Source organism: Centroberyx affinis, unplaced genomic scaffold (assembly GCF_046629955.1).
Source record: "Centroberyx affinis isolate AG114_WGS23_722 - 3 ecotype Tasmania unplaced genomic scaffold, CSIRO-AGI_Caff_v1 ptg002373l_1, whole genome shotgun sequence".
NCBI lineage: Eukaryota > Metazoa > Chordata > Actinopteri > Beryciformes > Berycidae > Centroberyx > Centroberyx affinis.
Window position 1 is genome coordinate 102501 of NW_027280630.1, and position 27913 is coordinate 130413.

The 27913-nt window shown below is 42.5% G+C and overlaps 2 protein-coding genes across 2 annotated transcripts in view; both read left to right on the forward strand.

Moving 5' to 3' along the window:
• The window catches only part of agbl4 (AGBL carboxypeptidase 4), a gene marked incomplete at its 5' end in the record, with an annotated part of 154662 nt that overhangs the window by 73385 nt on the left and 53364 nt on the right, over positions 1-27913 (forward strand). The window lies entirely within an intron of this gene.
• On the forward strand, positions 14700-21367 carry bend5 (BEN domain containing 5). Its single transcript, XM_071533496.1, has 6 exons — positions 14700-14883; positions 16058-16188; positions 17098-17578; positions 19096-19244; positions 20665-20878; positions 21117-21367. Exons 1-6 carry the CDS (start codon positions 14700-14702, stop codon positions 21365-21367), a joined length of 1410 nt encoding a protein of 469 aa, XP_071389597.1.

Sequence of the window (27913 nt, forward strand, 5' to 3'; positions counted from 1 at the left end):
TCAGTATTGTATAGGAGTAGTTTATATAAGTATAGAGAATTTCACTGCTATTTTATGAGATTGTTTCAATAGTCTGAGAGGTTTTCAATAGTACAAAATGTTTCAGAGGGCTTCAGAACATTTGAATGTATAAGCATTTCACGTACAATATGTATGTGAGAGGCAAAATGCGTGTATGTGCAAGGTAAAGTTTGAATTATGTCCCACACGGCACCTAAAACTAGCGGCACGCAGCAGTCACACGTGCATATGGCTCTCGCAGTTGGACTGGATCTGGAAACGCGTCGCACAGTACTTGCGCTGTGAGAAATCTACGCCGGTGTCCTGGAGAGGCAGCTGTGTGACGCAGGGAGCCACCGAGACGGAGAGAGAGGAGAGAATTGACGAAAGGGAGAGGAGAGACAGATGGGGACGGCAGGGAGGATGCAGAGGCCCATATGTCTAAAGTATCTGGATGCTCTAATATGCTTTGATTAGAATAATGTTTATGTGAGGCACGTGGAGACCGGGCTAATTTAGCAGGTTTACATGGCAGCTGTTCCTCGGGCCCTGGGAGCAGGCAAGACTAGCCCTGACCTTCACAATTTGACAGAGGGTAACCACAGAGAGAGAGAGAGAAAGAGAGAGAGAGAGAGAGAGAGAGAGAGGGAGAGGGAGAGAGGGAGAGGGAGAGAGAGAGAGAGATGGTGGATTGACTGGTTTGACAAAGACTGCAGAAAATTAAGGAAGCAACAGAGAGGGCTGTCCAACAAAAAACATTAAAACCCACTGTCCATGGATATTAGAAAGAATTACACTGACACACTGAATAACAATCCATCAGAAAGAAAAAACATATCTACCATTAAAAAACTCTTAAAGAAATAGAGGATTCAATAGAAAACAACCAATTTGGGGAAAAAATTAGTAATCTGAATTGGAAAACTTATAAGAACCAATAAGTGGTGACATCTGGACAGACCATTAAAAAAAACTTTTTAAGTCAAAATCACCAGAAGATTATACAACTAAACAAAATACAGTAGATGAGATGAAATCGCTGGAACCTGCAGTGATAGAGAGAGAGAGAGAGAGCGATAGATGGAGAGATGCCACATACTGTATATATACCCACATCTTCCATGGCCGAGAGAGAAAGACAAAGAGGAGAGGTGGAGAGGGATAGAGCACCATATTATTTTGAAATGTACTCCCTTAGCTCAGAGAGAGCCCCGCCTCCCTGTCTGTCTCTCTGCGGTTGATCTGTAGCGATGTGATGTGAGGTCAAAGCAAGATGGTGGATCAGCTAAAGACAGTAGAGGAATTGTTACAAATTCATCTCTTCCAGACTTTAATACTGCGTGTTTCAAAAGTAGGCACAGATTTTTATACATTATTAATACTCACTGTATTATTAAATATTTCTTCCCGTTTCCAAGTACGCCTATTATTTACAGACTATTGAATGTTGAATTATTTTGTCAAGATGACTAAATAAGTTTAAAATGGCTAAAATTATACAGCTTTGTTTTTCATTATTATTATTAAAAATTGTATGCCTACTTTTGAAACATACTTAGATCTCACACATCTACGCACAATGATACAGAAGGTACAGATACAGCAGAAAAAATAACCAATTTTTATTTACAGCAATGGATAGTATACACTGTAGCTACTCACCAAGACCATTTTAAGTTTGGCCTGTTCATTTTTTCTTTGTTGGCCAGTTCAATTTGTTGCAACATCAGATTTTGTCACACTCCATACGTGCAAAAAGGGAAGTTGAAACTCAGTGAAGTTGTCCTTCACTCAGTACAACTCCCTTCTATAGTATATTATCAGCGGCCAACTTGCCAAGGAAGTACATATTGTGCTTGTACAGAATCAAATAAGCCAATTCCAGAAAGATATTGGGCCACAGTTATTTGACACTTGAATAAACTCTGAGTCATAACAGAAGAGGTCTGGTTAACATCAGAGTGTTTGAGCAAAGACTGAAGTAAGGACAACAGTAACACTTGATGGTCCACTGTTGACTCTCTACAGCAAGATTTGCCTCAACAGACAAGTAACATGTATGCAACCCACCACTAATAGACTATAAGGAACATCTCAAGTGCTAATCAACAGACTGTATCAACTAGTACAGTATGTATCAGTACAATATGTATCAGTATGTATCAGTAGAGTATGTATCAGCATGTATCAGCTATAGGAAGAAACACATTCCTACATATGAAACTGTTTCATGAGTGAATTGCCTTACTTTTTTTTTATGTGACTAAACTTACACCTAAGCCTAACCTTAACCCTAACATTTACCCATCTGTTTTATGTGCCTAACCCTAACCCTAACCTTAACTGAAGTAGCTGACAGTCTACCAACAGTCTATTTATAATAATTTGAGCAACTCTATGACAATGAACTTATATGTAGTTGACATAAATTACAGGTAGTTTGTAGAACATTTGTTGATCGTCAGCTGAAAATACCTGTTGAAACAATTCTTGTTGACAGTCAGCTGTTGAATATCTACTGGTACATTGTTGACAGTGGACAGTGGGCTATCAAATTTGTGATACCAGGACAACTTTTTTTCTTCCCACTTCTCACACCTTTCCCTCTGTGTATCAGCTCGTCTTCCAGTGGACACAATAGAGCTACCATCCTCAGAGTTGTGGTCTACACACCATGGAGGGGCTATAGATATTCTGGCTTTCAATTATTTCTCACTGAAAGGTTTCTTACTTTGACCAGTGTAGAGCTCAGTGTGCTGTGTAAATTATTGCAGGTCATTATTCAGGCTGTTGTTACGTGTGGCCTTGAAGGCAAGTCTATTATATTCTAAACTTGGCAGACATATTTTATCCTGCCCTGCTGCTTATTACTATTCACAGTGGGTGAGCGCACAAGCACACACACACACACGGAACACACTGAAGGTTATTATGATGGCTGTATGGAGAGCAGGTGAGGCTTTCAGATGAATGAGGCTGATAGGGAGACACAGACACAGACAGGACACTCTCTCCTTCCCCCTGCAGATTAAAGGAGTTTCCACTGCTTCACTCCCTTTCTCCTCTCCGTCCTTTCACCTGCCTCCCTCCTCCCTCTCTCCTCTTGGCACTTCTTCCTCTGTTCTTTCGACTTACTCCTTCTATCACTTATCTATTGTTATTTATTAGTGATCTCTTTTTCTCTTGTTTGCCTTTGTCGTCTCCTTTCTGTCCTTCTGAGCCTTTCCTCCTCTCCTCTTTATTCTTTATTCATCTCTCTGTCTCATCCCTTCTTCATAGTATGGACAGCGGGAACCACAGGGTGTGAACAAACTAATAAGATCAAGTGGGTTCATGACATGCTGTGTGTGTGTCTGTGAGAGAGAGAGAGAGAGAGAGAGATTTGATGAGGATTCTGCCCTGCTGCTCTGTAAGCCTCAGTTTCTATAGGCGTTCATTAGCTAGTGCGTCTGAAGAATGCTTCACACTTACACATGTACATATGCACACGTAAAACACACTGTATCTCTTTACCCCCTCTCTCTCTCTCTCTCTCTCATTTCATGCACACAGGCGCACACACACACACACACACAGACTGCCCCTCTCAACCCTCACTCGGCCCTCTTTAATTGGACACTCGAGCGGCGCACGGCTGCATCTGGCTCCTGTTGAACACAGCCTGACATTTCAGATTGCTGACCTTTCCAGCCCCGCCACAACTAAATAATGATTAGTCCTGGCAACTGTTCCACCACAGTAGCAGCCAGGTACACACACATGCACACATGCATGTACACACACGCACACACACACACACAGGCATATTGGTCCAGACAGCGCAAAACAGGACAACAAAAACACCTGCACTGAAGGCTTTGTCTTTTCACAGTGAGAAAATGGGGTGCAGACATTGATTTGAGAGGCCATTGTCATTCTTTTGGCTTATCGATTAGATTGTCCTTTTCCATATCTGCAGACAGCGGCCAATAATGTGTTGTTCTAAATTAACTCTGCTTGCCTCTGTTTAGTTTCTCCTTTCCCCCTTATGCGCTCTCAGCATTACAGTGGAAAAAAGGTCAATTATATTCATGAGATCTGGGCAGATTTGAGAGGATGGTTGTGTGTGTGTGTGTGTGTGTGGGCGTGTGGGTGTGTGTGCTTACTCGTGCACATACTTTTAGGTTTGTGCACAGATGCGTGCAGCGTGTGAGCGCGTGTGTCTAAAGCAATGAAGCAGCGTGGAGATAATAGGCAGTTCTCAGATCTCTCCTCTCTCTCGCTTTTCTCTCTTTCTCTCTATCACTTTCTCTCTTTCTGTCTTCATCTCCCTGCTGTTTCTGTCAGAACAGAATAGAAATGTTCTTCATTAGAGCCGCTCTTTCTGCAGATATTCTTTGTGTTTCCTGCTTTGCTCTCTATCCTCCTCCAGACAACCCAATGTGCATATCTCAAAGGTCAGAGGTCACATTTTGCACAACCGGAGACCAATGTTCAAAGGGTTCAGAGTCTTGAATAACGTACAAATACACCATTCTTTCCCCACAGTATTTACTGAATAACAGTGTTTGAATCTGCAACAAAAGTCAAGATACACATAAAGATTTTAAATTTTGACCCATCGTCGCATCAGTTGGGTCACATACTATTTGAAATTGGGGTGAAAATATGAAAAAATATCTAAAAATCTAATCATATCACAATTTTCTTCAGGATCTTCCAGGGAGCGTCATGTCTTAAATGTTTGGCTGGGATGCAGAGTGGGAAATCACCACCAGCTACCTGCCAAATGCGGGTAAATCTTTTTGGGGGTGGCTGGTAAGTTTGTTTACCAGCCACATTGGCAGTTAATCAGCCATGATTTGGAGGTCGTATTTTATTCTGTAAATATAATTGGCCAGTAAAATAGCGAAAGTATCCGGTGAATTTTGGAATTTACCAGCCGCTGTCACCAGTGGACATAAAAAGTTAGTTATCCTGCCAGACTGGCAACTTTGGTACTTAGCTCAATTTCCACCTGGCAGCTGGGTAGGGAAACAAGGAAGTGTGGAAATCCGATTGGCTGTTGATGGTCGATGACCACAAAAGCGTCAGCCGTGGCCAACTTTTAGTGGCTGACGAGCTTGCTGACTGTCCACCATGCAAGGTTATTATAGTAAACTAAAACTAAGATGAAAACTAGGTGTCATAAACTGAAATGAAAATAAAAAGTAGACTTTGTGAAAAAAAATTATAAATAAAACTGACCTAAAAACAAAAACAAAAAAAGATTAACTATATAAAAATAAAGGCTAATGCACTCTAATCACTCAGCTCTATAGGAAATGAATGGACTTCTGTAACTAGTTGATTGCATTGCTTGCAGCGTGAGGAGTTTTGGTAACGATGTGTCTCTCACTCACACATTGCACCATCCTGGCCTTCTCTCAATCACTTAATAGCTTTAATTTTCTTAAATGAACGTCTGGGCACTTTGATGAAGTATATAATGCCTTTTTCTTGGTCTTCTTGCAAATTTGCAATCATGGAGTGGTATCATGGTATCGTTCCAGGAAAACCTTCCCTCCCACCCTCTAGAGTCCATGAAATGCTTGCTTTATGGGATAGGGAGGCCATTTAAACTTTCTGTGTTGTTAAATTACTGTTTGACTCTGATGAAGCCGCAGTTGTGTCGAAACATTAGTCCTTGCACCAGATAAATAAAAAATCATTTTTTAATTATCCGTGTGCTCCAGTGCCTTCTGTGGGTTGCTGCCCAGAGACTTTGAGCTGTCCTTCTCTGAGAGCCGGTCCCCCCGTGGGTTCGGCTGAAGCGTGAGAAACCTTCATTCATTCACTCAGCTCTCATTTCCTCCTCATTTACTCCCATCTTTCAATTACCACACATCGTAGAGCTAAGAAACAAAGACCTAACTAACAAATTAGATGTGATTCTCTGTGCGTGCGTGTGTGTGTGTGTGCACTGATCGTTAGCACCTCTTAGCCATGCTCAGTGTTTGTCAGTACTTCTCTTCAATGCTCAGTTAGTTATGACCTTGTTACTCTTTTCAAAATACAGAACAGTATTTAAACTCCATTTTCTCCTCCAATTGCTAATGCAGTGCAGCAGGCCTCTTGTTGAATAGGAAATAGCCAGTGGCAGCAGTATGTCTATGCACAACAAATAGAAACCAGTCAGTATGTCAGTAAGTCAGAAAGGCATTTTGTTTGCAGCTGTTTTGCTGTCCTTAATATTTAAGCTAGTGTATGCTACACATGTACATTCCTCCTACTCTAACAGACACACAGTACTTTCACTGTGGTGGTGGAATGGTAAAGGTGAACATTGGGTTGATCCACACTAGAGTCCTGTGGGCTTGTAGCTGGTGTCCACTGGAGCAAAGCCCCTCTGGCAGACTGCAAGCCAGGAGAGAGGGCTACTGTCTGGCCAGGGTCGACCCAGGCAGGGAGGAGGAGAGAAGGGTCTGAAGGCAACCTAGCCCACCCTGGATACAACCACCTGCTTACTGTACAGTTCATACCTGAGCTGACACACTAGATCTCTGGGTGGCTTGTTGCTTGGCTGGTTGGTTGGTTGACTAGTTTTCAGGCTGCAGAGTTTTGTCCTTAGTGGACTCAACACCTTGCTGAGTGAATGATTGTGAGAGAGAGAGAGAAGACAGAGAGAAGAAATGGAGAGCATTATTTATAAAATACTATCAGGCCTTTGTGTAAATGAGCAGCTGTGAAAACAACACTTCCTATTATTGCCCTAATTATATCCTTTCTCTGTGAATTTGCATATTTTATCTCCCTCCACTTCATTATGGGGGACTATGCTTCCGTTTTGATGTGGTAAAAAAAAAAAAAAACACATAAAACAAACAAAGCAGGAGATGAAGGATGGGGGGGAGGAAGGGAGAGGGGCGCGCTGGCCGCCTCATATTGACTATTTTCCAGTTGATTTTGTTGAAGGCTTCTCAGCAGCGTAGCTAAATAAGCAGCAGCATGCTAATGAATGGAGAATGAGTGTGATAATTTACCAGACAAAGAACGGAGGACTGTGAGAGAGAGCAGCCAGAGGGAAGGGGGAGGGGGGGAGTGATGGGCATTACAATACTGAAAATATTTTGAAAATATTTGTCATCAAACCATTATTGTCTGTTGCCTGTATCCCTGAAGGTTCTTTTTTGTCAAGCCTACATTACTAATGCCTTGTGTAAATATTCCCTGCGTCGCAAATACCGTAATTTCACGCACTGTACACATAGCCGACCATGTGTTTCGTGTTTTCGCGGGCAGAAAAAAAGAGAGCGCTAAACTCAGAGGACAGTAAATGACAACAGAGAAGTGTAGCCTCTGTCTGTCCTCTTTCTAAGGAAGGGCGATGTGACGGAGGCGGTAAACAGGCTGTGAACGGGCTGTGGGCTCTGAGATTATTTCTTTGTCACCAGCAGAGCCACCAGTGTTGCTGAGCACTGCTGTGGAGCAAATCCTCCTAGAGAGGACTGATTGGATTTTTGTTCCAGGGAGCCTTTTGTGTTGGCAGCATAGGGACTGGATAATAGAGGTTGATGCCACTCTGTCTCTGTGTTATGGCTGGTGGATTGAGTTTTTGGACTATGTGTGTGTGTATGTGTGTGTGTGTGTGTGTGTGTGTGTGTGAGAGAGAGAGAGAGAGAGTGCCTGAGAGTGTGTGTGTGCATGCATGTGTGATTTGTGTGGTCATTTGTGCCTGTACACCACATGTGGATCGGTATTATCTTAACAACCGCCACATCACTGTTATTCACCACCTATTGTGCTCCGTCTATATCAGAGGCTAAACATAAGGGCGATGTGTTGACAATATTGTTACCTGTTACTGCTGATGGGGCTTTGTCGCTAAGCTAAGATATGGTAACCTGTCGCTAGGGCAAAGTGTTGATATGAAAATATGCCACTGGCGCGAACTGAGCAAACTGCAGTGTGGTTACATGTTGCCAGGAGACGTCTTGCTGGCATGGTCAAGGCCATTAGTCTTTTCTGTCTGTGTCCCAGTCCCCCCTCAAAACAATGTGTGTGGGTGTGTGTGCCCACAAGTGCATGCATATGTATGTATAAATAATAATATTATACTTTATTGATTCCTGTAGGGGAAATTCTCTGCTTCCACAGGGAGGTCAAAGTGCAGAGTGAGCAGCGTCCCTGGAGCTGGTAGGGGTTTGGTGTCTTGCTCCAGGACACCTAAGAAGGGCAGATGGTTACCAACACAGGGCCAGTAACCCCAGGTTGTCTGATTCAGGGCAGTCTCCTACTTATTATGCCACCTTGCTGCCACATGTGTCTGCATATGTGTGTGACTGTGTGTGGTCGACCTCTATCGGTGACCAAGGCATTGTGGAGGAGTTGTTCCCAAACATATATGGGACAGAAGTGAGGTTCGAAAGGCAGAATTCAGCACTTGGTGATATAATCGTTGAGTCATTGTTATTGATCAACAACCCTATCTAACCCCCCGCAGATATAAGATGGTCATTCTGTGCTCTGGAACAGTAAAAATCTTACTTATTGCACCTTTAAAGTTCTACTGTGTCTATCTATCTATGGCCGTAGCTGCTGTCAGCTGTGTCCCCGGCCCTGCAGCACCTGGCTGCCAGATCACGTCTTGACCGTTCTCTCCTCCGTAGAAGTAAATGTGTCCTAGCAGTGAGAGATGGGCTGTGTTTTCCCTCTGTCACGTCAGCTGGCCCGCTGCATCTGACCGGCGGAGGAGATGCGTGCCGCGTGCCGCGCTGTGTCACTGTCAAAGCGGGAATCCTGCTTAGTGTGCCTGCATCTTGGCTGAGGAATATGCGTTGTGAGGTATTGTGTCTCCTCACTTTTTTGGTCTCTTTTCTGCCTTTTCCATGAAGGGTGAAGCGAGACGTAGTCTGAGAGACATTTGACTTTGGCCAATTTAGTCGCAGGAAGTTGTGAAATTAGGCCGCTGTGATTGGACATGAACGCTAATAAATGTGGAATTTTATCACGAATTTATAGAGCTTTGGGTCAGCACTATTTTAGTTGAACAGATCAAAAATGCGTTTGTATTCTGTACACTCATTGACTTGGAGTTTAGATTTGCTCACTAAGATGAAAAGCTGATTTGGGCATGAATAAAAACATGAAATAGAATGAGGATGGAGTGGGAAAGTGCTGTGGCATAAACAAATTAATTTTATTGTACTTTGGAGACTCAGTGCTCTTTCAACAGAAATTAGAACAAGAATAATAACGCAGCGGCAAGCAATGGCAGAAAAAAAAAAACTAATACGACTGCTGGGTTTTGATGTTCTTTTTCAGACGCAACAGCAGCAGCAACACCAACACTCTGTATTAAGCTCCGAATCAATCTCAACCTCCTCCAAGTGTACAGTAAGCTGCAGCAATGACTCTTTGGAGGGATTTCAGATCTGCAACCTTGTCTTGTCCTTGACTAGTGTGTGTGTGTGTGTGTGTGTGTGTGTGTGTGTGTGAGTGGGTGGGTGGGTGTGGGTCTGTGTCTGGCCGGTCGGCGGTGAAGTAAAGGCTGCTGGTTGTCAAAGCCCTCTGCCCCTCAACATGCCCCCCCCCCCCCCCCTCCACCACCACCTCCACCGGTCCCCATTCCCCAGCTAGGAGCGAGTGCTGTTTGGCCGGGGCTTTATCTGCTATTATCTGTCAGATGCTGTGCACCTGTGAGCCTGGCTGCTCCGCTGCATGCCGGGCGGCTGCGGTCGCCGGTCCAATCCCAGTGGCTCCCTGCTGTCAGCTACAGCAGCAGTGAGAGGCTCTCTGGCTGCCTCCGTCTCTGTCTGACAGCCGCCCTGGAGGGAAGGCAAGAGAAGGGAAGGGAAGGGGGAGAAATACCATTAAGATGAGCTCTATTCCCACAGACCAAAGCCTGCCCACCAGCCATGTGCTGCGGCTCACCTGGCTCCCAGATAAGTGGAGATTAGAGGAGAGGAGACGGTGGAAAAGGTATTAGAGGTAGAAGAAAAAATTCTTTCTGAAACCCGGGGACGGCCTTGATACTTTTAGGATTCCTTGTGTCGTGTCTGACATTTGATGCCCAGGCAGACAGGCGCGCAAACAGACGGTCCATGCTGCCCTGAAAAGTCACTGCCCTGACATGAAACAGGGCAACTCCACTCTTTCATATATTTTTGCTTGTTTGTTCCCTGTAGTCTATTGTTCGACTTGCTGTTGCCACTGTATAAATTACAGGTTTGTGAGTTCCCTATCTAGTTAGTGGAGAATAACAGCCTTGTGACACTGGCCAGATCAATACAGGTCCACAGCAGGAGGTAGAGCGGCCCTAATGAACTGAATTGACCGGCGCTGAAATATGATCAGTATTTCTCTGGTGGTCATTATGTTCCTTTAGAAGAAGATCAATGTCTCCTGGGTGGATCACTGAGTATACAGCTTGATGGCAGGGCCAGCAATGATACCATTCTAAATACTTAATGAAGGATTTACTCACAATAAAGTTTGGCTGTGTTTGCTCCGTTTCTGTCTGTCTTTCTCTCTCTCTCTCTGTCTCCTCTCCCTCTCAGTTCAAAGGTCTGTTCTCAGGCCCAGCAGCATTAGTAACTGATGTGCTTGTATGAGGCTCTGCTGTTCATTTCATGGGCTATCACTTTTTAAATTGGCGAATGCCTTCTTCATGGTTGATTAGTAATTCATGAGGAGCTAATTAAGAGGCAAAATAAGAGAAAGACAGTGAGATGCCTCCAACCAAAATAGGAAAATGGTATTACTGCGGACTGTAAACAGTTGTGATTGATCGTAGAAATGCACGCTTCCTATAAAAGACATTCACGGGTCTCTGAATCCCTCATCTTGGACCCAGACAGCCATATCTTCATTTTGCTCACTGCTTTCCTGATCTTGGAGCATCTTTCCAGAAAGTTGCCTTAATGATCCTTCTGTCCCGGCTGTCCTCTCTTATGCCTGGCATCGCCGGGCCTTTTGCTGGGTCTGTTGTCTGAATGCCACTGCTCTGGTTGGCGCCAACCCCTGCCAACCATCATCACACACACACCTGTGCCAGCGTCTGTCCATCCTGCAGATTGGCACAGGTGCTGCGTTTTGATTGGCTGTCTGTGTGCGGTAAAGTTAATGCACCCCCCCGAAGCACCTAATTTTTTCACCTAATTGCAAGACCTCATCCTGTTCTCTCTCTCTCTCTTTCTCTCTCTCTCTCTCTCTCTCTCACACACACACACACACGCGCACACACACATTTCAGAAGCATAGAAGCGTTCGTTTAATTTTATCTGTCTGTCCGTCCATCTGTCTGTCGGTGGGCAGTCTTTATGATTCCAGACGCAGCGCTGCGATGATGACGTGTGTACCCGCAGTCTAATTCCATCATCAACATCATTACTGCTATTATGCCGTGTCTCCCTTTAATGCAGGCTAATGGATGACCAATAAAGATAGATGAGCCTGGCAGTGTGGAGCTAATAGGCAGGACATGATGTCTGGCTTCTGTCCTGACTCGAGTCTTCACCCGACCAACTGCCCCTGTAGATGAAACATAACTGAAACCTTATTTAGAGTTATTTCCCTAAGGTTGACCGAATTGCTGTGTCTCCGGCTAATTGTCATGCCAATAGTTTAGGAAAACTCTGCTCTCGTGTACTTGACCAACTATTTGGAACAGCTGACTGAGTGTATTGAATTGCTTCTGTCCTTTTCTGTTCATAATGGTGAAAACTCAACACACAACAATGGGCATCCTGCTGGAATTTAAAGTGATATATTTTAGTAGTGTTTAAGGTGAGGAAAGCTCATTTTACACTTACTGAAAGTGACACCTGTCTTCATCCCACCCCTCTGTAATCAAGTGTGTATAGTCCTATTTATGGCCCAGACTGTGTGTGTGTGTGTGTGTGTGAGAGAGAGAGAGAGAGAGAGAGAGAGAGAGAGAGAGAGAAAGAGAAAGATTACACTTTACCTTAAATAGGAATCTGACTGAATTCAGGATGCCAGTATATTTTTTCTAGCATTACAAGAGTTCAGTTTATTGATAAATATCCCCTTCCTTTCCTCTGTCCTCTTTAGCCAAAATTAAACAGATTGCTTTGTCCTCCTCCCTTCTCCAATGAATCAGAATCACGTTATTCACCAAGTGTAATGAATGTGCAGGAATTTGCCTTGGTGGACACTGATGGAGGAACATATTACCACAAATACAGAGACAAAAGAGCCTCACATAGATTAAACAGTGGACTACACATACCAGTCTACATGCATACAAAAAAGCATTCAGTATGTGAATTCAGGCAGCGTGGCATGGTTGAAGCTGAAAGTGAGAGTCCAGCGGTGCAATGGAGCAACATACCATGAAATAGTTTGACTAAGAAGAGGAAATGCATGGAATAAGTTTGTGCAGACATAACAAGTAGTGCAAGATTGTGCAAACCGCACGTTTTATAGATTATGCAAACAGTAATAATAATATTAATAACATAATAATACAAGTAATAATAATATAATAAAATTATCAGTAACTGTAGTGGGTTTACAATCAATGTACCACTTGATTGGTACATTGGTAAAGTTGTTTTGAAAAGATGAGGAAAAATTACTGTGGGATGATTTATTTAATATGCAGATAGCTTGTCATTCAGAACTGTTAACACTACTTTAAAATAAATAGATTTGGATGCAAAAAAATAAAAATAACAACTCCAAACTGAACATTTAATGAGTCTCTAGGCAGTGTCCCATTCATTATCAATGGAGGACATTCATGATCTTGATGACATCACTGAGTTTCTAGCTTTAGGAGAAAGTTGCTAATGTTCAAAAACTGATTGGGCTTCCCTGGGCCATAGGAATAACATTACTGTATGTGTCTTTTAAACGGAGTGGTATTCCCCTTTAAGCTTTGGCCACTTCAAAGAGTGAAAGCTCCAGAAACTGAGCAGCCTTATGGTGGCAGACCCAGCCTTGAGGACAGGAGAGCCATTGAACAGAAGATTAGATTAACAGTAATCCTCCGTTCGGCTTGTTGAGAAGCTGCTCAAATCTCTTGTCTATCACTCTCATTCCTGTTATAGTTTGTTGAAGCTCTGCCAAAGTAGCAGTGTCTAGATATACTGTATGATATAACCATAGCTCACCCTTGTAAAACGTTTTTTTAACCAGTGTATTCATTGGATTTTAGAATATATAAACCACCTAACAAATTAATTGGTAATTAATTGGTAAATAAATGAGTTCCTTCATCCATTCACTGATAGTTGTTTATTCCAGGGCTTTTCCAAAGCATAGCAATTGTATTTTTGTCTTGAAATAAACAGAAATATACCAAGTTCTTTTTGGTAGTTACAATTTAGCAGAAGAAAACCAAGTATACATATTTTCGGACATGTTGGAAGATCAACAGAAACAAGAGACACATTTTCCATTACCTTTTTCCAAAAATCTTTGATAACAGGACATAAAACTTCTAATTTACCCTACCTCTGTAGTACCATGTATGTACTGATTTTGTGAAACTGGAAATTCTATTTTTGACATTTTGACAGTTGAACACAATGACTCTTCAGAGAAAAGAGATACTTCAGTCTGTATCACTAGAATAGCAGATGTGACCAGTCACTTGTCATATTGAAAACAGCCGAGTACAGAACACTGATAAATACTTCAACAACTGGAATAAACCAACTTGTAATTTGTCTTGCGATTTATTGTTGTTGCTTTGTTTGTTTTTAGAATCTCCCCTATAGATCTAACACATACTAGGATTAGCAAGGGGAACTGCCATACAGTACAGCGAACAAACATCATGGGGAAGCTGGCATTTGAAATAATCATAACCAACTAAACGCCTCAAACTATAAAATGAAATATCAGAGAAGAAAAAAAGCCCTCCATAGTTCTGCTTCAGTTACTTTTCAATTACGGCAGCCGAAGCAGAACGAAATTGTTAGTGTCGTTTATCGACTGTGGTGCTCTCCATTAGAGTAACAACTGAGAGAAATCCATCCCGTTGTATAACCACCTGACTGTCTTACAATAACAAAGAGTTCCTTTCTGTCAGATGGCTTGAAGTCTATCTGGTGTGAAACAAGGGGACAGATGAAAAGTGCGCACTGGGAAACACATGGGAGCACGACCAATGAAATCAGATCAGGCAGGTAATCATCTTGGTGGCTTTATTCTCTGTGGAAAAGACAGAGGGAATAGTAATGGCTGTCTATATTGATAAGGTTAATGACCCAGGACCATGGAAATGCCCTGCCTAACCTCCTAAATCAAAGCTTTGAAAAGAAAAGAAAAATATTTTACGTTTTTTATATATATATATATTTTATGTAAATATTAAAATACGTGTTCTCATCTTTGTAATTTACTTACTTAGTTTTTGTGAATCATGTTATCTGTGTTCACAAATCTTTTATATGGCTTGGCAGAAATTAACGTTTTTGAATAACGTAATTACAAGGTGTATGTTACAATATTTATTTTGTTTTATGTATCTGAAACAAAATAATCAGCATCCTTTTTAATACTTTAAAATTTTATAATTTGTTAACTCTAACAAGTTAAAGTCATGTCAATTACTTATGCCTTGATGATCTACCCCGGTGATGTGGACCAGACGAGAGTAGCCGAGCGCAGAAACCATCCCCAACCCCCCTTTGTGTATATATTTTTTTTAATACTTAGTGAGGAAAAACTGTCAACCATATCCAAAGTGCAGGACCAAAGAGAAGTAAATAATGTATGCTTTTGTTAGGTTCTTTGAAGACGATATGTGCTACGCGTTACCCGTTTCAGATGTGGAAGATTTCAGACCTCTGCACAAAACAGATTTTGATAATCAGAAGGTGTATCTGGTTCACAGAACTGAAGAGAATGGCAGCACAGGCCAGCCGTGCGAAGCACAGATCCTTGCCCTTGCAGGTAAGTTGCCCAGCTAACACCACACCTTTTCTCTTTAAAATGCTGTCTTTTTTCTCTCTGACCAAGTAACGCTGATGTGTACAAAAGTCGGAAATGTGTTAAAGTACGTTCTTTTATCCGATCTGTCAAGACATGGACAGCTGGAATCTGACACTGATAGCCACAACAACGTCCTCGGTTGTGGCTAGCTAGCCAGCTAGCTAGATATGCTAAGATAACTTTGGTAGTTAGCCATACCTTGTCATGTGGACTCTACTGATTTTTACATTCAGTTTGTCATCTTGGACTATTTGGCTCTCTTGTTGCGATGCGGTAGTGCTGGTTGCCCCGCTAAATACGTGGCATGCAACGTTAGCCATTCGCACTGGTTGTTTACAACTGTTAGCTAACGTTAGTTAGCTCGCTGTCTATTCTTTCCGTGTTAGCAAGTTAGCTGATACACTAGCTAGCTGCGCACGCACGCAGAGCTGTCACTATATTATAAACACATTTGACAGCTTGTGCTTGACCTATTGTCATTTTCATATCTACGGATTTATAAATGTAGTAGTGGAGATGCTTGCTGGTTAGCTTTAGTGAATGGCGGTTAGCTTGTTAGCTTATCTGTAGCTAGTGTTATGCCGTGGCAAGCGATGCGGTGCTGCAGCCAGAACAATGTTTTCTCTCTCTGTGCCTATGACATAGCAACCTGTTCGTCAATAGCATGTCAATAACATGACAGCTTCATTTTATCACGTATTCCCAAGGGAAACGTAATGAATAGCTGCAGTTACTGTTTCTCACTACTGCCCGACCGTTTTCTAGGCTCGAATGTTTAGCTAGATTACTAATCCTCGAATCTGAACAGTCTGGGTTTAAAGATCGGACTGATCTCACGTCCTTCCCAGTGTCAGTTGTGTGTAAGTGCTGCATGAGTTAGCCAGGCTGGCGGTTGCGAGGGTACTGTGATCAACTAGCATTATAGTTGTCTGTAAAAGCTTCATCTTAGTTCTAGGTTAACAGAAAATCATCAGAGCGCTAAAGTGAGTTTAGTCTAGTAGACTATAAGAATGGAGAGACTGAAAGTCGTAGGCCCGAGTGGGACAAATGGATGAAGAGAGCTTCGTCCCTCTAACTTCCTGGAAACTTGATGAACACAAAGTTTCTTCCTGATTTTTATTTCTGCATTTCACAGAGACGGTAGAGGAGTTTGAAGACAGTATAATGCAAAAGAAGATGAAAATTCCCAAGATGTCTATCAAGAATTCAGGAAACTCTATTGACAACCATTTTGGGGAGGAGAGGATGTCACTCAGACATAAAAAGGTAGGATCAGCTAAACCAGATAGTGGTGGTCTCCTGGCTCATTGGAACAGAGGTGTCTGTATCTTTAAATTATGTACTACCAGTAATTTGGGTATCAACTCACTTCCAGGCTAAAAGGTGCTTATGCTTGATATTGGTACCAGCACAATGCCACTAGATTTGACGATGTCATTTTAATAGATTAAAAATTACATTGTTTTTACATTGCTGTGCTAAGATCTATTTCCACTGTTTTCTATAACATAAAGTGGCATAGTTTAAATTGGTAGCTGTATGCTGTGTCAGTGAGTAATCTAAAGACTTGTACTTGTTCACCAAAATTGGTGTCAGTGCTGTGAGTGTGTAAGTGCATGTGTCATGTTGACATATGCAAGGAATAGTCATGTACTAATATAGATCTATTTATGATACAATGTTACATTACCATAAACTTGGCCAGTGCCCAAAATCCCCCACACTATTTTTACCATATGCTGGATTAACACAAATTCAGCACTCTGGACAGCTGCCCTTTCACAGACAAATCCTCTGAGCGGCTCATCAAAGAACTCTGTGACTCCACTCCTCCCAGTTCCTACTGAGATAGTCAGACACTCATCACCAAACAGTCAACACAAACTGTTTTGCAATCTGTCTGCCTTCTCACTTCTAGACTGGTGCGGGGTTGTTTTTACATCTACTCAGCATACTTAGTGTGGAGTGGAATCACCTTTAGTCAATTATAAATGTAATTGTGTTAGTGATGCAGCAAAAAACACTGTTCATATGCCAAATATGAATAGGCCTGCATCCAAATACGTATCACATTTATATCATGTTCTTATTCCCAACTTTCTAGCTCATAAAATTCGAATTTCCTTTTTCTGTACTATTTTTTTCCTAATTTGACAGTTCTCTTGCTTCCCTCAGGCCCTGTCGCAGGACCATGGGCGCCCCACTTCCAACTCTTCCAAGAGCCTGGCAGCGGTAGTGGCTCGCCTGGAGAGAAATGCAGCCAGCTCCTGTATGGAGGGAGAGGACGACCTGGAGGAGGACCGCCTGGTCAAGGAGGAGGATGATGCAGACGATGAGGAAGAAGATATGGAGGCGGAGCATCAACATCAACATCATCACCAGCAACAACAACAGCCTCCGGACGTGGACACAGATTGTGTGTCTGAGGTGGCTTCAGCCGTGGTTCCTAGAGTCTTGTATGAGGAGCTGGTTCATAGCTACAGGCAGCAGGAGGAGGAGATGAGGAGGTTGCAGCAGGAGCTAGAGAGGACACGCAGGCAGCTGGTGCAGCAGGCCAAGAAGCTGAAGGAATATGGCAGCCTGCTGACTGAAGTCAAGGAACTGAGAGACTTCAACAGGAGGCTGCAAGACGTACTTCTCATGAGATTGGGCAGTGGTGAGAGACCAGGCACATGCGTGCGCGCGCACGCACACACACACAAACCACTACCGCCTGTGTCACAGAGTTGATAGGGAACCTTTAACCTTAGCAATCAATTTAAGAAAATGTCACAGTCTGCAATATATATCTGTATTTTTTGAACATGAATAAGTATTAGTTAAAACTACAGTACAATCCAGAGGCACACAACCTTTTAATCTTATAATGTTACATCTGTAAAGCCAGGGAATACCAGTGGCAGTGAGGAGAGGTGTGTGGTAGATGTGTGGACACATGTTCAAGGAAGCTATGGCTTGAATATTGCTATGCTGTGAAACAAAGTTCTAAGATAAAGGCCCTAAAATAGTTTTGCAATGTTTTTCAGACGCTCTCTGTGTAGTTTAGAGGTAAATATGCATTTAGAACTGCAGTGGAAATTCAGTGTTATTCCACTTAAATTAAGATACACAAATATAGTTCTAAATGTTACTGAACTAGCCCATAGCTGAGTTGCTGTGCTGCACTTGGTGTGACTAATCCTCTTGTTGTTAGGGTGACAGGGTGGGTCAATGATCAGTGACCATCCTATAACGGAAAGGTCACAGGTTCAATCCCTCCATATGTCCTGTCAAAGTATGCTTGAACAAGACACTGAATCTCCTACCTGCTCCTACCTCATTGTAATTTGCTCTGAATAATAACATGAGTTACATGCCTAGGAATGTATGTAATATAGTACTTTGTATTTGATAGTGATCAGCTGATGTCATTAAGTTGTCCGTTCAGACACATAATTCCACTTCTACGGCAGCCTATATATCTTTATTTCTATATATGAATTTCACAACAAAGACCCTACTGTATGTAGCAAAGAGACTCAAGTGTATGGTAGATCAGTTATGCTATTGTGCGTTGAGCCTGAACTGTAGTGGTGAGTGTGATTACAAGTGGTATCATTGCAGTGCACAGCAGTATACAAACACTAGCTTTGCCAGATGCTAGTGTTAACCTCAGCCCCCCTGTGGGGCTGGACAGAGGCGCCAGGCTACTGGCTAGACCATCTAATGGACAGGCTAAAGATTAGAGCACCCTGGGGTGCTGTAGGGTAGGGGATGTAGTGCGCTGACCGATATTAAAACTCATCAGCTACATTGGAGCTTAGTGTGGCCAGCCACCAAGCCAGCTTAGCTACTGGGCTAAAATAACCGCCTGTCTCGAGGCACAGGGAAGCCTAGCCCCAAGCTGGGAAGCAAGCAAGCAGGCAGGCAGGTGGGCACTGGTCCAAGGCTAAAGACCAGAAAACTCCCTGGCCACATGCTGCTAGATACTGCAGGAGTCAAAGCCCAACTGGCTGTTTGACAGCTACCACGTGGTCAGACGTTATTAGGCTCTGTTGTGTTCTAGTGTCATCCTTTGTTGTTCTGGGACGTTGACTAGCAGTTGATAAATATTTTTTCACCTCACTTCAACTCGACATGTCTTATTGCATGTACCTTCCCAACATTTAATATCCCATGTGTATTGTGTCCCAGAGCCTATGCATGACAACGGCACTCAGACAATCAAGGTGGAGGTGGTCGAACCCATTGTTGAGGCCCAGGAGGCGTGCAGAGAAGAAGCCAACACCAGCTCCAGCCACTCGCCCTCACCCAGAACAGTATATACCTGCAACGATGGGAAGGTCAGTCTCATCGGACCTAGTGCCCACTCTTTATTCAATTAGCATTTTATGATCACCTCTGGCTGCCGTGTGATTACCGCTCATTTCTCACTCTGCTACCACTCCAGCTATGTGGTCTTTGTCTTATACCTTGTCTCCTCTCATCTCCTCCATCTCCTCTTCCAATCTGCCATATTTACTCCTACCTGTCCTAAGCCTGTACTTCTAGATTATCCCAATAACCCCGCTCGCCCTCTGAGAGCCCTGATCCCTTCAGTTCCTCCTCCTGTATCCCCGGCTCTCTGTCTGTGGGTGACCGTGGGAAGCAGCCTGATTTCATAGGAAATGCTCTATTTCCTCTTAACACACATGAATCTGGGAACATGCCGTTGTAGTTAATCAGCCTTTTCCCTCTGGCTGCCCTACCCTAGCAGGTAAACAAGGTTGAGAAGATTATTATTGTTCCTGCAAGCCCAGCCAGCATCATCATCAGTGTTTATTAGCCTGTTAGGGTTCTTTGCTCTCCCCACCGCTGTAACTCAGCCGGCGTCCTGTCTCTGATGACAGGGGGGGAATTGGTACTACAAGCTCTGGGGCCCGCAGCCACTTCAAGCGTGAAGAACACTAGCAAATTAGAACTCTCCTACATCAGGGACCCCATATTAATTATTTGCACCAGAGGAATTTAAAGTGACTGACAGGTTAGCCCTAGAAAGTGAGTGAGAGGTGGAAGAGGTAGAAATGGATGGGGAGAATTGGAGAAAGATGGATGAAAGAAGAGATGGAGCAACGGAGAGGGAGGATAAAAAAAAAATCTTGTCTAACTTGAAGGCAGTGGAAAGCTTGTCTGCTGGCCGGGGGCCTAAAGCACATTAGCTACACGGGGAAAAGCCTTTTGGATGCTAGCCTAAAGACTTTGCAGTGATAAGAGAGTAGAGAAGGGAAAGAGAGTCACATATGCCCCCTGCTGCATTAGCTCACCTAGAACACCCAGGGCAGTGTGCCTAGGCTGGCAATCGGCTTGGAGTGTTGTTTGGTGCAGGCTTATGCAACGTGCAATGACAGTGTGTAGAGAGCTACAGGCTAAGTACACAGTGGAGGTAATCCAGGCTACAAGCAGCCAGTGGCCCAAGCTTATTTATGTATCCTAGTTGGTGAAAGTGGTGCTCCTTGGGATTTCTAATTTGGTCTGAGCGGGAGCTGGTAAGATGAGCTCTGCCACGGCTGGCTGTAATCTATCCTTGTCCATTGTAGTCTTAGAGAGGTTTTAGATCATTGTGGAGCATTGTGCCATTAAGAGTGTCAGTGCGTTTGTTCCGCTGTCTTTACACTGATGAAACAAACTAAACTGATCTTTGTTTGTTTTTATAGCATCGCTGGGGATGCACATTATATGGTGATCATGGTCTGCTGACTGTTTCTCTACCACTCCTCTCTGCAGGTACACCTGGGCGGTGGGATCTGGGTGGAGGAGCAGAAGTGGCAACAGCTGCAGCGGACCCAGGGAGACTCCAAGTTCACCAAGAACCTGGCTGTCATGATCTGGGGTACGGAGACGCTAAAGAACCGCAGCGTCACCGGAGTGGCCACCAAGAAGAAGAAAGACGCCCTGCCCAAACCTCCACTCTCGCCCAGCAAGCTGAAGATAGTCAGAGGTAAGATTCTCACCCAAATTCCTGCTTTAAACCTGTAAAGTCAAGACTGGTGAATCCTTATTCTGACAGATCTGTTGTAAGCTGAACTTGGGAAAACATGAGGTACACAAAAGAGGAAGCCTTTTTCATATAGCCAAACAATCATAGAAACATTTTTAAGAAACACTAGATGCTGATAGCTTACTATTGGCAATTTGATTTGATTAAGTCTGACTGCTCACACCCGCTCCCTCCCCAGAGTGTCTCTACGACCGAGTGTCTCAAGAGACAGCCGACAGCGCAGAGATCACACAGAGATTGTCCAAAGTGAACAAATACATTTGTGAAAAGATCATGGACATCAACAAGTCCATCAAGAACGAGGAGCGGCGGGAGTCTAAGCTGCTCATCAGACAGACGGTCAAGATGGAAAACTTCACCTACGATGGCATGTCATCAACTGTTGTCACGCCAGCGCCTTCTGCCCCCCTGTGGTCCGCAGGATGTTGAGGGGACTTGATATGGGTGGTTCGGGGATGTTTGTCACAGTCTCAGGAGGAGGTGTGTTCATTTGACACATTGGATTTGTTACTGCGTGAAACGTTAACACAAATAGACCCCTTCCCTACTCTCTATATGACTAGAACAACCATCCCCTTCCTCAGCACCCGATGGGCCCTTTGGCTGTCAGACAGCTTCACCCACCAGTCAATGTAGTCAGAAGTTGAGCACATTAGTTTGAGGCATATGAACTGGTATGAGTGTTTTTATAAGCTTTTCAGTGGGATTGGTATGGAGACGTGGTTTTTCGAGGTGTGTGCATTTGCGTAGATCAAAGCAGAGATGTGATCATTAGAATATGAATCAATTTATTGTTCTGTGTCAGAACATAATTTTGAGTCCTTAAACTCTTAAGAAATAAGAGGTTATTTCCCTTGATAAAGTCTTCTAATGCTATAGAGATGTTGCAATGTTGATGATGCTAGCTTGCATGAGATCTAAGATGTGTGAGAGGTTGGATATTTTAGTGGCTCACTATTGAATGCTAGAGATTTGAGTGTGTGATCTTGGTACTTAATGCATGGGATGGGACAACAGGGTCTCAAATGCACAAGTCTTAATTGGAACAGCCATATTGCATATTGCAACAGAGATTCTGTTGCTCCTAGAGATTAATTGTGAGTGGGTGGTCCCCCTTATTTGGAGATCCAGTTACAAAGCATCACTTTATTAAAGACAGGGGCTTATAGACATTTTACGGGAAATAGGATTCTCATGTAGAGTCATTTGGTTTCTTATGTGCTATATTTGTCTTTTTTTGTTTTGTTTTTAAGGTTGACCTTCTAATTAGGAACATTTACCATCAGTAAGAGAGCACAAGGAGAGGTTCTGATGTGACATTCCTGTGTTACTCTTAATTAAAGCTGTCTCTTGCAGACGACATGACTGTTCAACGAGTTGTAGTGGTACAGGCATATTAATGCCCAGAAAGGCCTTATAATGGATTTGGCAATCACTGGGGACTGGTATGCCCCTGGGTTTTCTAGTAAGCTGTGATTGTAAATGTATAGTAAGCTGAAGTGATGAAGCTTCACCTGCACTTTGCTGTGAGAATGTAAGAGGCGGCTAGGTACTATTTTCTGTTTGAATCACACCATTAACTTCTGCTGAACTGGGCCGTTTGCAGTATACCTTCCCTTCTAGTTAAAAGGAGCTGTGCTAGGCAGGACAATGTGGGGAAGGAAAAATCGGGGCACAGTTCAGCGTAGTTCAGGTCACTCTTAGTGTGGAAGCGGGGTTCGCTGTGGGTAAAGCTGTCTGAAGCACTATCCTGTGCTGCTGAAGTTCTCTGGGCCTGCTGAACCCCATAATAACCCCCTCGTTTTTTTAAGCCACGCCACTGGGGAACAAAGTAAGGTTGCTCCGGTGACAACTTCCTGCGAGCCATGCCATCAGAACTTTGAAAATGTCCTCCTTTTTTTCATGTCATTTTTTGTTGGTTTATGTTTTTTTCTTTCTCTCCACTTGTTTTTTTGTTTTGATCCCAAATGGTTTGTGTGGCTGTCTGCAGGCTGGAACTAAATGCTGCAGATTGAAATCTCAACTGTGACCTAGCTGTGGCTAACTGTGAATCTGATGCAGAGCTGCCCATCAAGCCTTTCTCCTCTTCACACTCTAGATTCTTGTTTGTCGGTTGGTTTATTTCTCTCTATCGTTCTGTCTGTCTGGGTTTGTTTTTTCTTACAGTTTGATCAACCTTTTTGTTAAGCTACCTTATGTTTGGAGATATTTTAGTGTACATAAAATGCATCTTTTTATTTTTCACCAAACATGGATATTTCAGTTTCTAGTAACAAGTGTTACTTGTTACAATTATAAGCTTCTGGTCTATTTTTTTGGCTGGTTTATCTAATTGATGTTGTAATTCCTTTGTTACCTGACAATTTGTTGTGTTTCTTTTTACATTCATGTTTTTGTTTTTTTTTGTTTTGTTTTGTTTTGTTTTTCATATGAATTGTTGGCTTTAAGCTTGATATTGTATCCAAATGTAGATCACTGGCATCTACAAACAAATGAAAAAAAATATCTCTCCCTTCCTTAGCCAAAGTGATCTCTGTGAAACATGAGAGACAAGGCTTCCCTTGACATCTGATATAGACAGAGCCCATACATTGTACTACATTTACAACATGTGATAGTTATTTGATAAGCCTTACTAAGGCTATACCTTTGATTTCTAATGATCCGCTGCAGTAAAATGATACAAGAATTCTGTATCGTTAAACCATTGTACTTTAGCAATTGAGATGCAGTAGCTAGTTCAACACAAATCATTTACACTGAATACACTTTAAACTTCTGGACAATTTCTTCAATCTTAAAGAAATGTATTTGTCATATTCGTCCAAATGTTTTTTTTTTTGTTTTGTTTTTTTTGTTTTTTTTGTTTATATAGAATAAGGCCCAACAATCATTGTGTTATTATGAAGCACCTTAGAACACCCTGGTTTGTTGTTTTGTATGGGAAGAATGAGTTATGGGATGTAGTTTTGTTCTGTCAGTCAGATATGCCTCTGTTATGCCAGTGAGCCTCTAACTAATTTTAGAGATTTAAGAATTCCAACATGCACATTTAAACCGTTGAAGGTTTACTGGGGGTGTTTAAAGAATCAGGCTTCCACAAGTTATACTACGTTGAAACTGGATTCTATAGCTCCAACATGGCTCCCTGTTGCCCGGCCAATAAATGGTTTACCTGGCAAATGGATAAGCAAAAGTCCAACAGCTTGACTATCAACTTGCTTGGCTTTCCAGTTTATCACCCAAAAACATGATTCACCAATCTGAAAAATATTCTGAAATGAAATGTGCACACTGACTGGACTATGTGCTTTAACTTAACGCGTCAAGATGCTGGTTGTGTATAGATATGAGCTATATATAGATAATTGTGTATTTTTACGGATGAGTGGTAATGATAAGCCAAAGTATTGAATGCTGAGATCAAGGTAATGATGGGTGATGCTGACTGAGGAATCAGCGGAGTTTGCACAAAAAATGGCCCTTGCCAAGGTATTAGAGCTTAGTGAATCTTAAGCCACCGCAAAGGTGAAATACTAAGTATATATTTTTGTTTCCAAAAACTTTATCCCTTTTACATGGTGTCCTTTTATTTTTTCTCTACGTGCTGGCATGTATACAAAAAATACATGCATTTAAAACTTTTAAATGGTGTGTTTTGGAAAAAAAAAGTTTTCTGCTGTGCAAACCAACCTTGCTGAAATTCTGTGACACATTGTCATTGCCGTATTGTGTTTCTCTTTGTTTGCTTGTTTTCTGATGCCAAAAAGGGGGTGTGGTTAAAACAGTGCTTAAGATAGAGCATTAATAGAGCTATTACATCATCTGAAATGTTAACTTGTTTATCAAAGGATGGTTTCCTGGAGCTCGATTAAGCCTAATCCTTTAACTAAAACCATCTTCAGTGGATGAAATCTGTTTGAAAGTATGTTTTTAACCCAGATTTTGCTTAATCTGTGCCTGCGAGGCCAATCTCTATCAAATGTACTGAGTCACATGCCGAGGACCAGTTTGGGTTTTAGCAGCATATTAGTAACATACACCAATAAACACACACTGGCAGAGCCATTGATACTAGACACTACTTTGGCTCTGTAACACAGCACCAGACTGCCCAGTACTCGCACTATCACACTTCACTAGAGGAAGAGAGAACACTTAACTTCTGCTGGCTCTGTGGTCCCCCTCCTGCACCACCTCTAGCTCCCTACTCTCCTGACATTTGTATGGACTGGATTAAAAAAAAAAAAAAAAAGACGCATAGGTATCAAGAAAATAACAAATCCACCCTGTCCTCTTCGCTTGGTGTTTGGGCTTATGTTCTGAACACCTGTCAAATCTGCACAAGTGAAGGAGCTTTATGTTGCTTTTTGACAGGTTGATTGGGAAAAGAGATCAGTCCTAGCTGCACTGTGTGAAACAAGATCAATGGCTTCATCTCAGTTCTCCCAACTAACTGTACAAACGACCCATTACTGTTCAAGCCTCAGATACAATGTCAAACTTACTCCAAATGAGACTGATGGGAGGGAAACATTGTTAGGCCTATATTTTTCTTAAAGTGGCTATAAGCATTCAAAGGTCTGCAGTAACGTTGTATACAATCCACAAACCGGTTCTACTTCATCTAGCTTCACCGTCCTACCTCATTGCTACTCTGGTGTTTGTTTGTCAGTGACTGTAAACTATGTATGTATATTAAAAAAAAAAAAGCTATAGGAAAGGTATACCTGATTACTCTCAACATGTACAGCATATAAAACTTGTAAAACACCTCAGTACACAATAATATCATTCTTAGGAAAAATCAGTTTTATTACCTGCTTTAAGATGCTGCTGTAAGGGGGTGTCTGCGTGGGGGGTTGTCTCTGAATATATATCTCCGCTCTTTGCTATGTTGTGCAGTTGATCAGTGGATGTGTTCTGTCTCTGTATCGCGTTCTGAGATTTTTACTGGTTGACGGTGCTACCAGCAAACAGGTTCTAAACTGATCTGTCTCTCGGACCTCAAATGGTGCTGTTTTTCTATGTTTTTATCCTCATACAGCTATGTGTTATTCAGGTGTGTCAATCGCCAATATCCCCTCAGCTAATCAACTTTATGAAATTTTAAGCCAAAATTTTTCGCGAGATGATAAACCCTGCTATTACCTGCTATGTGCTATCCATCCAAATATTGTAGCTAGTGATTATATCCTCTGCTGTGAGTCTCAGAAGTACCTCAAAACTTGCTGATTTTAAGTGGATGCATCTGCTTCTAGCACTCATTGTCTACCAATCTTACATTATTGCAGTATATTTGAGAAATATGCATTTTTAATGGATAGATCAGGTTATACTTGGTAGTACACAACTAGATCACACTCAGATGACTATTAAATTATAAGGATACCACTGTTCACTGGTTGCATGCCAGGTCGACTTCCTAAGAAAATCTCGATTGGACTGGGCAGTGTGTAATTTGGCTCAGTAGATGTGGTCCTCAGCAAATTGTATGTTCTCCTCGGGTCAAAGTAAGAGTTCAGCACAGCTTGTTTTCACAGGGAGAGGGTGTCCATTGGTAGTTGTAGTTGCTAATGAACAATACTATCAGAAATGTACTGTCACTACCAAATAGGGCCCTCTCTGACCGAGAATGAAATGTCATTTGTGTTGAAAATGTTTTTGGTGATCATTGAGAAGATGTGTTCATGGTGACAGATTTGGGGAGCGTCAGTGTGTCAGTTTTAGCTCCTTTAAGACGGTGATTTCAACCAGTCAGAAGCTGTGTGCCCCCACGGTTTTGCTGACCACCTTCCTCCTTGCTGCTGAATATAGAATTGTCAAAAAATTTCAACATGTAATTGTCGATATTAAAATGATGATTCCAGTCTAGAGTTTTGCTCATGAATGAATTACTGTGAACCAGTCTCGTAGATGCAGCACAGTACAGTCTCTGGCCTATAAGGCTCGGGGATTAATTATACTTAAACATGCATTTTATTTTCCTGACACCAATGGAAATTATTCTCTGACGTTCACTCAGCCAGTGCACCAAAGCATTTGAAGTGTGTTTTCTCGGGGTGGTTTACTCTATCTGTCAGTATGTATGTATTTATTTTGTACTCTGACCATGTCTGTGAACATAAAGTGTGCTGGCGAATTCCCTCTCTACTGTGATCGAGGTGTTTAGATACAAAACAAGTTGGTTTCATGGAAGCACTTAAGCCATTTCTTGGACTGTTTCCCAATGGTCCAAGTCTAAGCTTTGCTCTTGTCCAGGGAATTGACCCAGAGAGTTTTCTATGTAATTGAATTCACACACAGGTGTTGAGTTGTAATCGCTCGCTACCACATTAGTGTTGGGTGGAGGGCTAGCCAGGGAGAGAGAGAGAGAGAGGGAGAACTAGCGAGTCTTCAAACCTGTGAATGTGTCTGCAGACCCTTGAGAGATCGAGTCGGAGGGGAAGAGAGAGACGTGTCAAGTCCGTACAGAACTAAACTCCCCTCGTCATACTCATGAACTGAGTGGAATTAAGCTGCAGGCTACTACACAGGGCTGCTTGGGTATATACCTGTCCGTTATAGCTGTACCTGCATTGCAATGAACAAAAGGGAAAGACAGGGTTATTACTGTATGGTGTATTCCCAGTTGGTATGACGGTGTGAAAAGAGTATAAAGAGTCCTGCAGTTATGATTAAGAACAAATGGTTCTGGAACAAATGGTACGGAGCCTGGGAATAAGAGAGTTGGACTCCTTCACCCTACTTTAGCCTCCCAAGGGCAGCCCTACATTTACAGAAACTGTAATAAGTCTATGAGATAGAGAGTGTACATTTCTTTGCTAAACCGGTCACACCTCTGCTATGCGAGCAACTCTTTGACGCTTAGCATCCTGTTCTGTTCTGTGTTTCTCTTGCTGCAGTCAGGAACACTTGTTTAATGTACAGATAAATGAAAATAAATCCAGACTTTTATTCTATCAGCACAAACCT